Here is a 12404-nt window from a genome sequence, read left to right as displayed (position 1 = left end):
TTTTAATGTTTATCTTTTCGTTAATATCATTTATTATAGTGTTCCTCATTTTGTTGAAGACTTATATTTCTACGAAGTTTCTGTTACTGACAATCAAATAGTTATCGTTCTTGATAGTGTAAAATTTATGTTGTTGGAAATATCATCTTCAGCTTTTCACGTAGTATGGAAAATTTATCTTAGGACTCATGAGAAAATGAGGTAAGTCACCAATATTTAATTTTGAATGTTTCCCCATTTAGTTTTTTTTAAAGCATGTGCTAAAATTTATGTGAAATATTTTAACATAGGCTTGTAGCAGATGGAAATTTTGTTCAAGGCAATTCACAACTACTATTAATTGGCAACAACATGTCATATTCGAAGGTAAAACCTTATAATTTATTTTTTTAATGTATTGCGCATACACGCTTTATGCTTTTCAGCTAGTAGTGTGGCTGCCGCTAATATGAATCATATTTGTTCGCAACAGTTCTGATTCCATAAAGCAGCTGATTGAATAAAGTTGGACTTTGTTCTGTTTTGGACAATATGATTTATTAAAGTGGTTGATTCAATTAACCGGCATCCACTGTATGCTTATTGATTCATATCATGGGCCATTAAAAGTAACTTCATTCAATTTCTTCAGTATTAGTTTCACAGGAGCTGAACATTTAATCAAAATAAGTAGCAAATGTTAGTGTACTTATAGAGTTTGTGAATAAAAAATTTTACAAAGTGCAGAATTCACTCAGATTATTGTGGGTTGGATACAAGAGGTTCTGTTGCAGTTCTAGCTGACAAAAAATTAAAACAATTGCAATCCTGAAATGCTGAGCAATGGAAGAGCATGCAAGTTCTTTTGTTCAATATATTTTTCATGCTCTCTCTGACGTTGCGTAAATAAAAATTGATCAAAAAATCCTTTACTATTTTTAACTGCTAAAATATAGGTACAAAATTAATAACCAGCAATAGGCTCTGGTCTCATCTTGGCTGAATTAAGTGCATTCAATTTTCTAAATTAAATTTATCAATTTTCAAGCTTAGATAAATACACTGATTTAAATGAGGTTAGTCTTTATGTTGCACTTCACAAACAGCACTGGAGGTAAATTTGACGACACTAGTCTTCAAAAAGATCTTTATTTCTGTAGCAAATTTTTCTACTTTTTAAGTTGAGATACCTTTTTGGCCTATTGTTTCATACATTGCACAGTTTCTTACAATTTTGCATAGTGTTAAGCATCTATTTCTTCTCTTTTGAGCAGCAGTTTTTTTTTTTGCTGTTGGAAATTCTATTGGTTTTGTTCAAAAAGGTTATTTTAAACTTTATGGCTTAGTTATATCTCAATTAAATGTAAACTCTGGTTTCAATAATATACCAGTTTAAAGGGCATTAGAATGCTTTAAATTACTCTTGGGGCAATTCCATGAAAATGCCAACCTGAGCACCAAAATTTCAATATTAACAAAACTATAAGTATTGTGTATCATTTGAAAGCTTGAAATATATTTTTTTAAATTGTACCAATTTAAATTTTAATTTATAATTTTTCATATTGAAAATAAGCAGTAACAGATGTCTATGTCCGTTCCAGATTTTCTGAGGAAAATTTGGTCTATAGTAAGCAACCTTTTTCCTAAAAATTCTAACTAAAAGGAAAAAAATGTTAGTGTATTTTGTTATGCTTATAATATAGTTTTATACTGGAAGTTTATACCAAAAAATATTTATAGTGTTTCGTTCAGAAACAATCTTAAAATCAGTTTATGAATGTCAATCAGTTACCATAAAAGATCAACTTTTTCCTCTCAGCATGAAAATTATTGGTGGAAATATTCCAAAATTCATATTCTCTGCCTGCATCATAAGTATTTAAATGCTGAATAAGTAGAATTGAAGTTTACTACCGGAACACCGAAAATTCCTCGGCAACTGACTGACACACTTGTACGGCAACTGACTGACATTCTGTTTAAATTTAAAGTGACTGCAATGTATTTATTTTAATACTCCTGAAAACAGAATTATTTTATTTTAGCCTTTTTAGTGATATTGAACAACCCAACACATTTAATTTTTTAGAATGATAACATATTTTATTGATTTTGTTCATTATTCAATCTTGCATAATTTAGTAATTCTTGGACCTAAGTTTCGAAAATAATTGCCTAATATTCGAAAAATACATAAATTCAAAACAGAAGAGGAAATCATTTTACAGTCAGTACAGCCAAAAGACAAATTTACAATATCACAACTTTCACAAGGGGGAAAAGAAATTCAGAAATATTTGAAGTGACTGCTAGTAAAGAACATTTCTATGGAGTTTCTTGTGATCTCTACAATATTTTATAGTAATAGTGATAGATAATAGAGCAAAGGCTAAGGTGAAATTCTTGAAAAAAGACTTCAATCATATGAGTGGCTAAGGTGATATAGAGGAAATAAAATTTGTTTTAGAACTCGATAATTTTACAAAGATGTGATCCATTTTAAAATACCAAAGGAAAAAGATTTTCCTCTAGCAATTAAAAAAAAAAAGAGCTAACATTTATAGATGCTACCAAAAAAAAATATATCGAAGGAAGTGCTGCAGAGTTGCAAGCGCCTGCAGTTTCTGTTATTTTATATATTACAGCTACAGGGTGGTGACACATCAGGGAAAAGTCAGGGAACTTTATTAATCAGGGAAATATCAGGGAATTTTGAAAAAATAACAAAAAATCAAGTAAAATTGATTTAATGAAGAAAAAATTTTTTCTTGCTTTACAAAATTAAGTACCCTAATTCCCTATGCATTTTCCGCCAATTATCTGTTAAAAAAAATAAAATTAATGAGGTGCGATTATACACTGCCGCATATTTGTGCATCTTTTTTCCTCAACGTCAAAGTATTGAATCTTACTTATTAACCACAGGATGCACTTCCTAAGATTGCTTCGGTGTCTGTTAGGTTGTTTATTTTACCTAGCTTGAAATTTGCTTTTACACTTTCAATGCTACGTAAAATAAACAACCATTCAGGCAAAGAGGAAGCCTTCATTAATGCCTTAGCTCCTTTGCCTTTATTCCGTTGTCTCAAAGTAATTAGCGTACTGTAATCACGATTTCAAGACAAACATCTTTGGTTTTTGAATTAATACTATAAAAGCTTAAAAGTTATTACTACTTTGTTTTTAATTTAATTGCTAAAAGTGAACATTCAATAAAAAACTTTGTTTTTTGCCATTATACTATTTGTTGTCACTGCAGATTATAAAGCTTTTCTTTTCTTCAGACTTAAGTGATTCTTTAATTTTATAACCAAGTTGTATTCTTCTTTTATATATTTTGAAATTAACTACTTGCTTTTTTTTCCTTGCATTTCAAAGTTTGTTACAAAAGCAATCTAAGATTTTTTTTTCGTTACATACTGAAATCATTTGAAATAGAGTTAACTTGTGTACTTAAGTAAATATCTTTATTTTTTTTATTGTTAAAATGCTGTATTCATTCATTAAAACCTATGTTCTTGATTAGAGAAAAGCTCCCTATGAATGGATATCAAATGGTTTCATCTGTTTTGCATAAATGTGTCAATTAGTTATATAAGAATAACTACATTACTTCTATTCTTTCACTATTACTTGTTATTCTTGCAACAATTATTATACTGTTTGAAAACTTAGTTCAAAATAATTTTAATTACTTTTTAGTTCTAATCATAAATACAGTCGACTACAACGCGATTCGACTTACGCAAAATGGCTATAACGAGAGTTTTTCTCGAGTAACGAATTTTAGGGCTAACGCGAATTCCTCTTCTGCAATACGAATTTTTTTGGAAGGAAGCATCGGTTTCGTTATTGGGTCCTAAATATTGATTTCGTGAATATATTTTATCCCTATTGCGTCACTGATAGTGAAAGTTCCTTTCACTATACTAGTCCATGCATCGCTTTAATAGTGCATTTAGTAACCACGCATCGCTTTATTAGTGCATTAAGTAACCACTCGGCGTCTTTCTTTTTTCTTTCTAAATATTAAAGTTGATGAAATAAAATGGCACCTTAGTCCACTGTTTCATCTTAAGTTTGTAAAGATGCTTAACTAAAAAGTACGTCGGTGGTAGCACGACATTAAGTATAAGTGATGTACGTGCCATGTAGTTTTGTCGTTTCCTGCCATTGATCATTTATTTTGTGAATCTCAACAGTTTTTTATGTTGAATGAAGCAGCTTTTTTATGTTTTAATTACAGTAAAAGTACAGTTCTTAATTATAAAAAACTTTAATGTTTTGTTAAGGAATGCTTTAAAGCAGTTTGAGTGGTGCTTATAAGTGTCTTAAAGAATTTGGTATGTTTCAAATAAATTTGTTTACAAACCCTTTTCTACAACGCGAAATTTCAACTTACGCGAAGAATCTTGGAATGTATCCCTCGCGTAAGTCGGGACTCGACTGTACACATATGTTTTTAAGAGTAATTTTAATAGTTTCTGAAAATTCTTATGCTAAGTGGTTTTTGGAAGTAAAGTTTTTTTTTAATTTTCTATAATCTTTCCATGTATAAAAATTTAATATACTGTTTTGTAGGTTCCCCCCCCCCCTACCGCAAAAAAAAAAATCTGTTTTTTTCTTTTAACCATTTTATTAAAGTAACATCTTTTTAAAATATATCTTTAGTTCAACAACTTTACAAACTTAAAAGGTTTAAAATACTGCATTTTATACAAACATACAATGGATTTCAAGTAAAGCAAAAAAAGAAAACCATTATCATTGGTAACGTAAATCAGGGAAATTTGGTGGACTTAATCAGAGAAAAGTCAGGGAACTTTTTTTCACAGTTCCTGTCGCCACCCTGAGCTAGGATACACTAAGGGTGTAAACTATTTGAACAAAATACTAGGTAGCACGAAATTGCTATTTTTATGTTTAAAATCAATCTTTATATATGTGTTGTATTATCCTTGCTTTTAAATATCATAATTAGCATATTAAAACTATATTCTGTAGTAATTCTCTATATAGTTTAATTATTTTGGGGGTCTTCACAGGCTGAGAGACCCCTGGTCTAGCCCTAATGGCAAAGAAAGCTCTGCTTTTGTGTGCACTTATTTGTTTGTTTTACTGCATAATTCTGAATTTTTTATATTAGGATATGTAGGAAGTTTAGAAATGTCAGTCAGTTAGCTCACCAGGGTTTTCTAATTACTGTATTTTTGTTATTTTAGTAATATTTTCAAATCAAATGCCATATGCTAAAAGGTTATTCATTATTCCTTGTCCAAATTTAAATTTATAAATAATTCCTTTTGCTTTCAGAGGAGAATCTTTTATTCAATCTACATCTAGACTACTTTTCCTGCGGGTTGTATTCATGTCGGTCACCATGCTTTTAACATTTTTTTTAATTTTTAATGATCTCAAATGCATTTTAAAAATTAAATTATCCTATTAAATTCAGCTTGAAGAAATTAATAAACTAAGATAATATATATTTTTTAAATGGATATTTTGTGTTGCATGGTTTTTAATATCAGTCAGTTAACAACTTGTCGTAAATAATGCAAATATTTATTTTAGCAATACGGTGGCCCCGCTTATGTGAATCATTTTTGTTCTAAATAGTTTTGATTCCATAAAGTGGCTAATTCAATAAAGATGTATTTTGTTCTGTTTTTGGCAATTTGATTCATTAAAGCGTTGATTCAACGAACCGCTGATTCAGTTAGCCGGCATTCACTATATTAAACTTAACAAATGTATTTTCATTGCTTAACTTTTCTATAAACTTATTTATAAATTTTGCTCCTTAATTTTGAACATTTGCATTAGTATATATAGAAAATTTCAGAAATATCGGTCAGTTACCTGGATGTCAGTCGGTTACCAAGTCGTTCTAATTACTGTAATTCTTTATTGTAACAATATTTTCCAACTCAAATGCCATAGGTCAAAAGTTTATTCCTCGTTCTTTGATCCTGATCTGAATATAATAAAAATTCCTTTTACTTTTAGAAAAATCTCTTTTTGATTCAATATTACTTTTCACACAGGTTGCATTCATGTCAGCCAGTTACCATGCTTTTAACAATTTTTCTTAAATCACTCAATATGTATTTTGGAAATTCAATTATACCATGAAATTCAGCTCAAAAAGTACAATAAGCAAGGCAAAACTATACTTTAAAAAATTAATATTTTATTGTTTATGCTTCAAAATACTTTTTATTTTGCTGTGTGAATGTCAGTCAGTTACCCCTGGAATTGCCCATTGATTTTTGTCTAATTGTGCTTAAAGCTGTTGGTTTGCACATATTTTTCATTTAAAAAAATAAAAAGTTATTACAATTTACTGAACATAAGTTAAACGCTTGTAAATACTGTTCTCTTAAGACAGTCTCATAATTTTTATTTCACATGTCATACCTGTTAGTGTCAAACCTGCCATGTTAGTCTTTCTTTGCCAAAATTTTTCAGTTTCACTACAATTGCACCCAAAAGGCAACTTTAATTAAAACTTACTTTTACTTTGAATGAATTTTCCCTAGAAGTGTTCCATATTTAGAGTTCCAGCTGCACTGTCATTTTCAGAATTAAGATTCAATACATCAACAGCAGAAGTTATTAATAAAACCATTCATTATCATATCAGCAGTTTTTCCAGGACTTCAAAATTTTGAGTTTTTAATGTCGTGAAGAAATGTCATTTTGTTCAATTCAACGGCTTTGGGATGTTGTTGTCGTGTATGGCAAGGTGAAGGAAAAAAAGAAAGTTTAAATGTTGCCAAAGGCATGAATCATGACCTTGGCAATGTCGATGGCTCTGAGTACAACGTGACCGTATTGCAGTCACTGTCTATTGTGAGGAGGGCATGAACAATAGTAAGGCAGCTAAAAAGGTGTTTGGGCAGTACTTGCATTCCTCCTGTGTCCTGCAACGGTAAAGTAGGATCTTCATGCCTTTAAAATGCTTTGTCATCTGTCTTGTTATCATAGTTGTAATTTCTCGGCTGTAATTCAATTCTGGCAGAGCTTTTATTTCGCAACTGCATTGGCATCAAAAACCGCAGTAAATAATGTTATAGGCTAGAGTGTTCTGGCTTCATTGCCAAGGAAATTGGCCGCCACCTCATTCCCTTTGATGTAAAATGATCTAGGATCTAATGAAGTATACATGATTTGCCCATTGTACCAATAGAGAACAGAAAGGAATTTATTTCTTCTATAAGCCAAATATTCTCTTCTTTGATGGCTTCCAGAGCAAATCTACAATCTAAGAACACAAGAATGCCATCTGACACAACAATATTGCATTGTTCATTATAGCAGCAAATTCATTATAGCAGTTCTTTCATTTGTAACATATCAAGTAAATTCACACAGACAAGTATCTTGTTTTACCTATTACTTTCATAATTTATAGTTGTTGTTTTTTTCATAGGTAATTGGCTTAAGTTTGCTGAATGGTAAAGAAATGTGGTCTTTTACTCTTAATCAGACTGTAGTATCTGCTATAAAATTAATCAAGTTTTTCGGTAGGACTGATGGCGTAGTTATGAAAACATTAAGAGAGTTTCCTAAGAAAAAAGTATGTATACTTTCACACACGTATATACTTTCATTTACATGAAATAATAAAAATATTTTTTGAATTTTTTAACTTTTACAGAATTTTAGAAAAAACTCATTTGCAGTTGGCTTAAAAGAATTTGAAGAGAACTATCAACTTGTGAAGTGTGGAAGTATTCCAATTTTGAAAGGAATAAGCAGTGAAAACATTTCTAGCTTCTGTGAAGGTACCTATTTTGATTTATCTTTGTAGTTAGTTTTCTTAGTAGATTATTTTATTTTTTATTATATAGTATTTATTTTTAAAGTCAACAATGCATAAAATATTTTTACTCTCTAGTTGGGAATAAAAGTTCAAAGTGTAGATTTTTGAAATTGATAGAATGATTTGAAACTGAAAGTTAATAGTACAGAAAAAATAGGGGTCGGACCCAAACATCCAAAGAAAAAAACTAAACCTGGTGCAAATTGCTTATTACCCTCCCAATAAGAACAGGTAAAAAGTCCCACCCCATTGTGCGTCGAATTTCGGAATGGGGGGCATCTAAAAATTGCTGTTTGAGCATTTTTTCGGAATTTTTAGAGTAAATTTCAAGAGAGAATATGTCATACTAAATTTAAAAGCATGAAAATAAAGGCATTTACACCCAAGTGGGATGACACAACCCACCTAGAACCCCCCATCCCCGTAAAACGAAGCAGTACCCCTGTTCCCCCCCCCCCCCTCCATACATTTCAAAAGGAAATATTTTTTTATGCAAAGTTAAAGTTAGTAATCAGTGTGTCCATCCTCCAACTGCGATGGTGCCCCTCCTTCCAAAGCTACAGCACCCCCTCCCCCGAAAAAAAAATAATACACCAATCCCTCCCCCCCTTCTTTCTATTTCAAGTAGAAGTATATTGCATGTAAATTTAAAATGCATTAAATCAGGACTGTCCGCCCCACGAGAACAGTAGCTCACCTCCCAAAACGAAATAATATAATGAAAGATTATCCCTTCCCCTCTGATGGCACATTTGATTAAATGGTCAGAAAAATATTTCCTGAAGTTTTTTTCCCCTCTTTACTATATTGCTTTCTTGCAGTACTTAAAAGTAAAATTTTTAGTTTGTGTTATAACATGCATGCCTCAAATACGTCATCTGATTGAGATAAAAGCTCCAACAGAACTGGAGTTTTCAAATGATTTCTCCTAAGCTTGTAACAAAAAGTCTTCGTTATCAAGATCTTTTTAGGAATCTAGATTCTCGGCAAAATCATTATTGTTGCAGCTATGTCTGACACAATTTCGCATATAGTTGAGCACTTCAGTCCACTTTCAGACTTATCAAACATTCATTTTTCCAATGAACCCCTCAGAGCAAGAACAAGATATGAGGCGAAGAAAGTCTTCTAGAGCGGAAGGCCTGCTGTTGTAATAGGACGCAGATATTTCTGTGGTGCTTTCTCCTTCTTTGTACCCATCAAAAATGACACTCGCTTTCCCATACTTACAAGTGACATATACACTGCATTGCTGGCATATTTCCTTGAGGCTTGCAAATCATTACCAAAAAAAAATAAATAAATAAATAAAAAACAGATCGAGAAGGTATCTTTCATCTATAACATATGACACCAACTGTTTACTTTGTGATGGTGGCATGGATGAATCTTTTGCTTCAGATAACACTTAACCATACAGATTTTCTTTACTTCTGAAACTAGATTCATCGAATACTGATGGAGGATCAGCGCACAACTCGTACTAGAAGTTTTTAGCACTTTGTTGTTCCATCTTTTTTACTGTTCATACTATTCAGTGTAAAAGATGGTTTAGGCTTACACATCTCTACAGATAGTAACTACTCTCGTAACAGAAGCTAGAGACATAATTGCATACCTTCTTTACAAAGAAATGCCACTAAATTTTTTGCCTTCCATATCCTTCTATGTTACTACCACTCATCACATTTCACCTTATTATCAGCGACCAACCAGTATTGGCGAGCAACACCACTACCAACTTGAGTCAATACCCATAGGGAGGGAAGAGCAGTATTTAGCATTCTACTGTTGTATTGCTCATTGCTCTCATCACCATCGTTGAATCACTACAGGTTCTGGATCACCTAAATTTGTCACTGCGTTTGATCGTTGGGTAGATGATGTGACATATTTATCAATTTTTTTAAAATTGCATAATATACTCGAAAGTTTCAGATAGTGTTGCAAGTATATGTTCGCATATTTAGCATAATTCACATAACTGGCTGCGTAAAAGAGAGGCGGCTCGGTGTGTGCAAACGAGAACCCCCACCAACTTGGAGGGTGCAGAATTGCAGCAATGCCTGTCTCACTGTTGGCAATTTCGGTTTATCCCCCCTTACGGTAACAGCAAAAGATTAAAGAAAAGTTGAAGTAAATTAAGAAAAATGAGATAAACTGCAGTCAATTTGGACTATTATGCTGCACAGGGATTTTGTTTTACATATCACCATAGCGCTCTAAACAGTTAAATAACTCCAGTCACAACTAAATTGGTTACTGAGCTCGCTTAGATCTTTTAGAATTATCCTTCTGACATTACTATATCATTGTGTAGCATTTTGTACTTCGGGAAAGTTTTAAATCAGTGAAATATTTTCATGACCTTCACTGCAATCGTTGATTTTAGAATGCAACCTCCCCCCCCCCCCCCAAAAGCGATGGTGCACCCCTGGAGTGTGACGGAGCACCTTGAAAAAATTGAAAAAATGCCTTAAAAATTCCAAAGACGCAATCTGCGTCATGCCCCCCCCCCCCCCCCCCGCCTGTGCACCCCGGATACTTAGCAATTTTTTCTATGCAAGTTTACTATTATAGAGTGATTTCTGCGACTTTTGAGTATTTTTTTAAGTAATAGAAATTATTTAAACAGAGGATTATTTCGCTCCCCCCCCCCCTTTCCCCCAAAACCCAACGCGCAAAGTGCTGGGACTTGTTACCCCCTTCTTGCTGGAAGAGTAAGAAGTAATTTGCAACAGGTTTCAACTTTTTTTTTGGATGTTTGTGTTTGGCCATTTTTTGACCTAATTTTACTATACTATAATTGTTACTGAACAGCGAACTCTGATGAAAAATAATAGATTTTAAGGTTCAATTTTTAATATATTTTTCTCTTATTCAAGCCCATCTCTTAGTTCCAATTTCAGATTGGATTTAATTCTTAAGCTCTGTTCACATAAAGTAATTGCAGGAAATGTAACATGCATTAGAATTGATTTGCATTAAGAAAGTTCCATATACCAGGTGCATTAACCTTGCATTAAGTTTTAAATATCTGCTCAGTAGTATTTCAATGGATGTTGAATTTTCAATGTCTTTAGGTTTCTTTTTCCTTGAAATAGAAAGAAGATACGACTAATATTGAATTAATCTCGAGTCACTGCAAAGAAATCCGGATTTTAATAAATTTCTTAAAAATTGAATATTTAGGAAGTACAGTGAACTCTCAATTATGCACTGCCCTTTTTATGCACCTTTTTCACTTATACGATTTTCAGTAGTCCCAGCTCATTTTATATGAAAATAATAATGTTATCCATGCTTCGCTCTGAAGATAAATTTCACTTATGAGCCTTTTATCATCCAAAAAAAAAGGTGTTTCAGTTTCCTTCTACAACCTTTCGCCTTTGTTGCTTCTAGGAAGTTATTCTTTCATCATAAGTTAGAATTTGGATTTGGAGCAAGATATGTCTCATCTTTTCAAATGATCAAAAAAACCTTTGCTATGTTCAACTACTAAAGTATAGATACAAAAGTGCTAACCAGCAACATTATCTGGTCCCATCTAGGCTGAAATAAGTTCATTCAGTTATCCAAATCAAATTTATTGATTTTAAGTGTAGATAAATGCAATGATTTGAATAAAGTTAGTCCTTATGTTACACTTCATAAACGCCATAGCACTGAAGGTAAATTTGATAAAGTATTTTCCTGTCATCAGTGAATCTTCAAAAAATTCTGATTATTTCTGTAGCACATTTTTCTAGCTTTTAAGCTGATGTACCTCTTTGGCCTGTTGTTTTATACATTTTGCACAGCTTCTTACGAACTTGCATAGTATTAAGCCTGTATTTCTTCTCTTTTGAGCAGCAGTTTTTTTTTTGCTGTTGGAAATTCCATTTATTTTTTCGGAAGTTAGGTTATTTTAAACCTTATGGCTTAGTTATGTCTTAATTACCTGCATTGAAAGACCGTGCATGTAAATTAGCATACCATTACTTGTTCCTGAGGGAAGAGTAAGAATTCATACCTATTCTCTCAGCACGGTAAAATGAAAAGGGGTGGTTTGTTTAATCACAACTATAAAGTGGACAACCCTAATGGAGGCAGGTGCTTCTTTCCTAGTGGTTTAAAAATTTGTCCATTTAACAAATTTTTACATTTCTGACTTATCTCTCAACTATGCTCTCAACCAAATGGTAAAAAAGGAAAAATTGGGATTGTCTTAACGAATTGTGAATGAAACCTTTCAACGACTAAAAAAACTTACCGTATTTTTGGAAATAAGTGCTGCTCCTGGTAGCTCCTGGTATAAGCACCGCACCCGCCATATGCGCCACACCCAACATTAAAAAACTTAAAAGCACAGCTGGAATGAGAGAAATGCAAATGAAAGAAATATTTTTAATTAACGAAACTATATATACTTTGCTGTTAATATAATTTTCTTACCTTGGGAGGAGATATTCATTGGTTATCCACAGCAAGGGACGCGGACACTTCTCAATGCCTCGCCAATGTCAAACTCTCTGGCCCAAGTAGCACAAAAATTTGATTGATGTAGAAACGACATAGGTCGATGTTCGAATACCGAACAATAACAGATAAGGTT

General features: G+C 32.3%; 1 protein-coding gene across 1 annotated transcript in view; it reads left to right on the top strand.

The window, feature by feature from the left end:
- Positions 1-12404, top strand: part of LOC129218242 (uncharacterized) — a 75306-nt gene that overhangs the window by 39681 nt on the left and 23221 nt on the right. The window contains 4 exon segments of the mRNA XM_054852466.1: positions 40-201; positions 291-366; positions 7418-7564; positions 7646-7772. Coding sequence (XP_054708441.1) covers positions 40-201; positions 291-366; positions 7418-7564; positions 7646-7772 — 512 coding nt within the window.

This window comes from Uloborus diversus, chromosome 3 (genome assembly GCF_026930045.1).
Source record: "Uloborus diversus isolate 005 chromosome 3, Udiv.v.3.1, whole genome shotgun sequence".
In the NCBI taxonomy this organism is placed as follows: domain Eukaryota; kingdom Metazoa; phylum Arthropoda; class Arachnida; order Araneae; family Uloboridae; genus Uloborus; species Uloborus diversus.
Note: the sequence above shows the minus strand (reverse complement) of the source record. Positions and strands in the feature narration are given on the sequence as shown.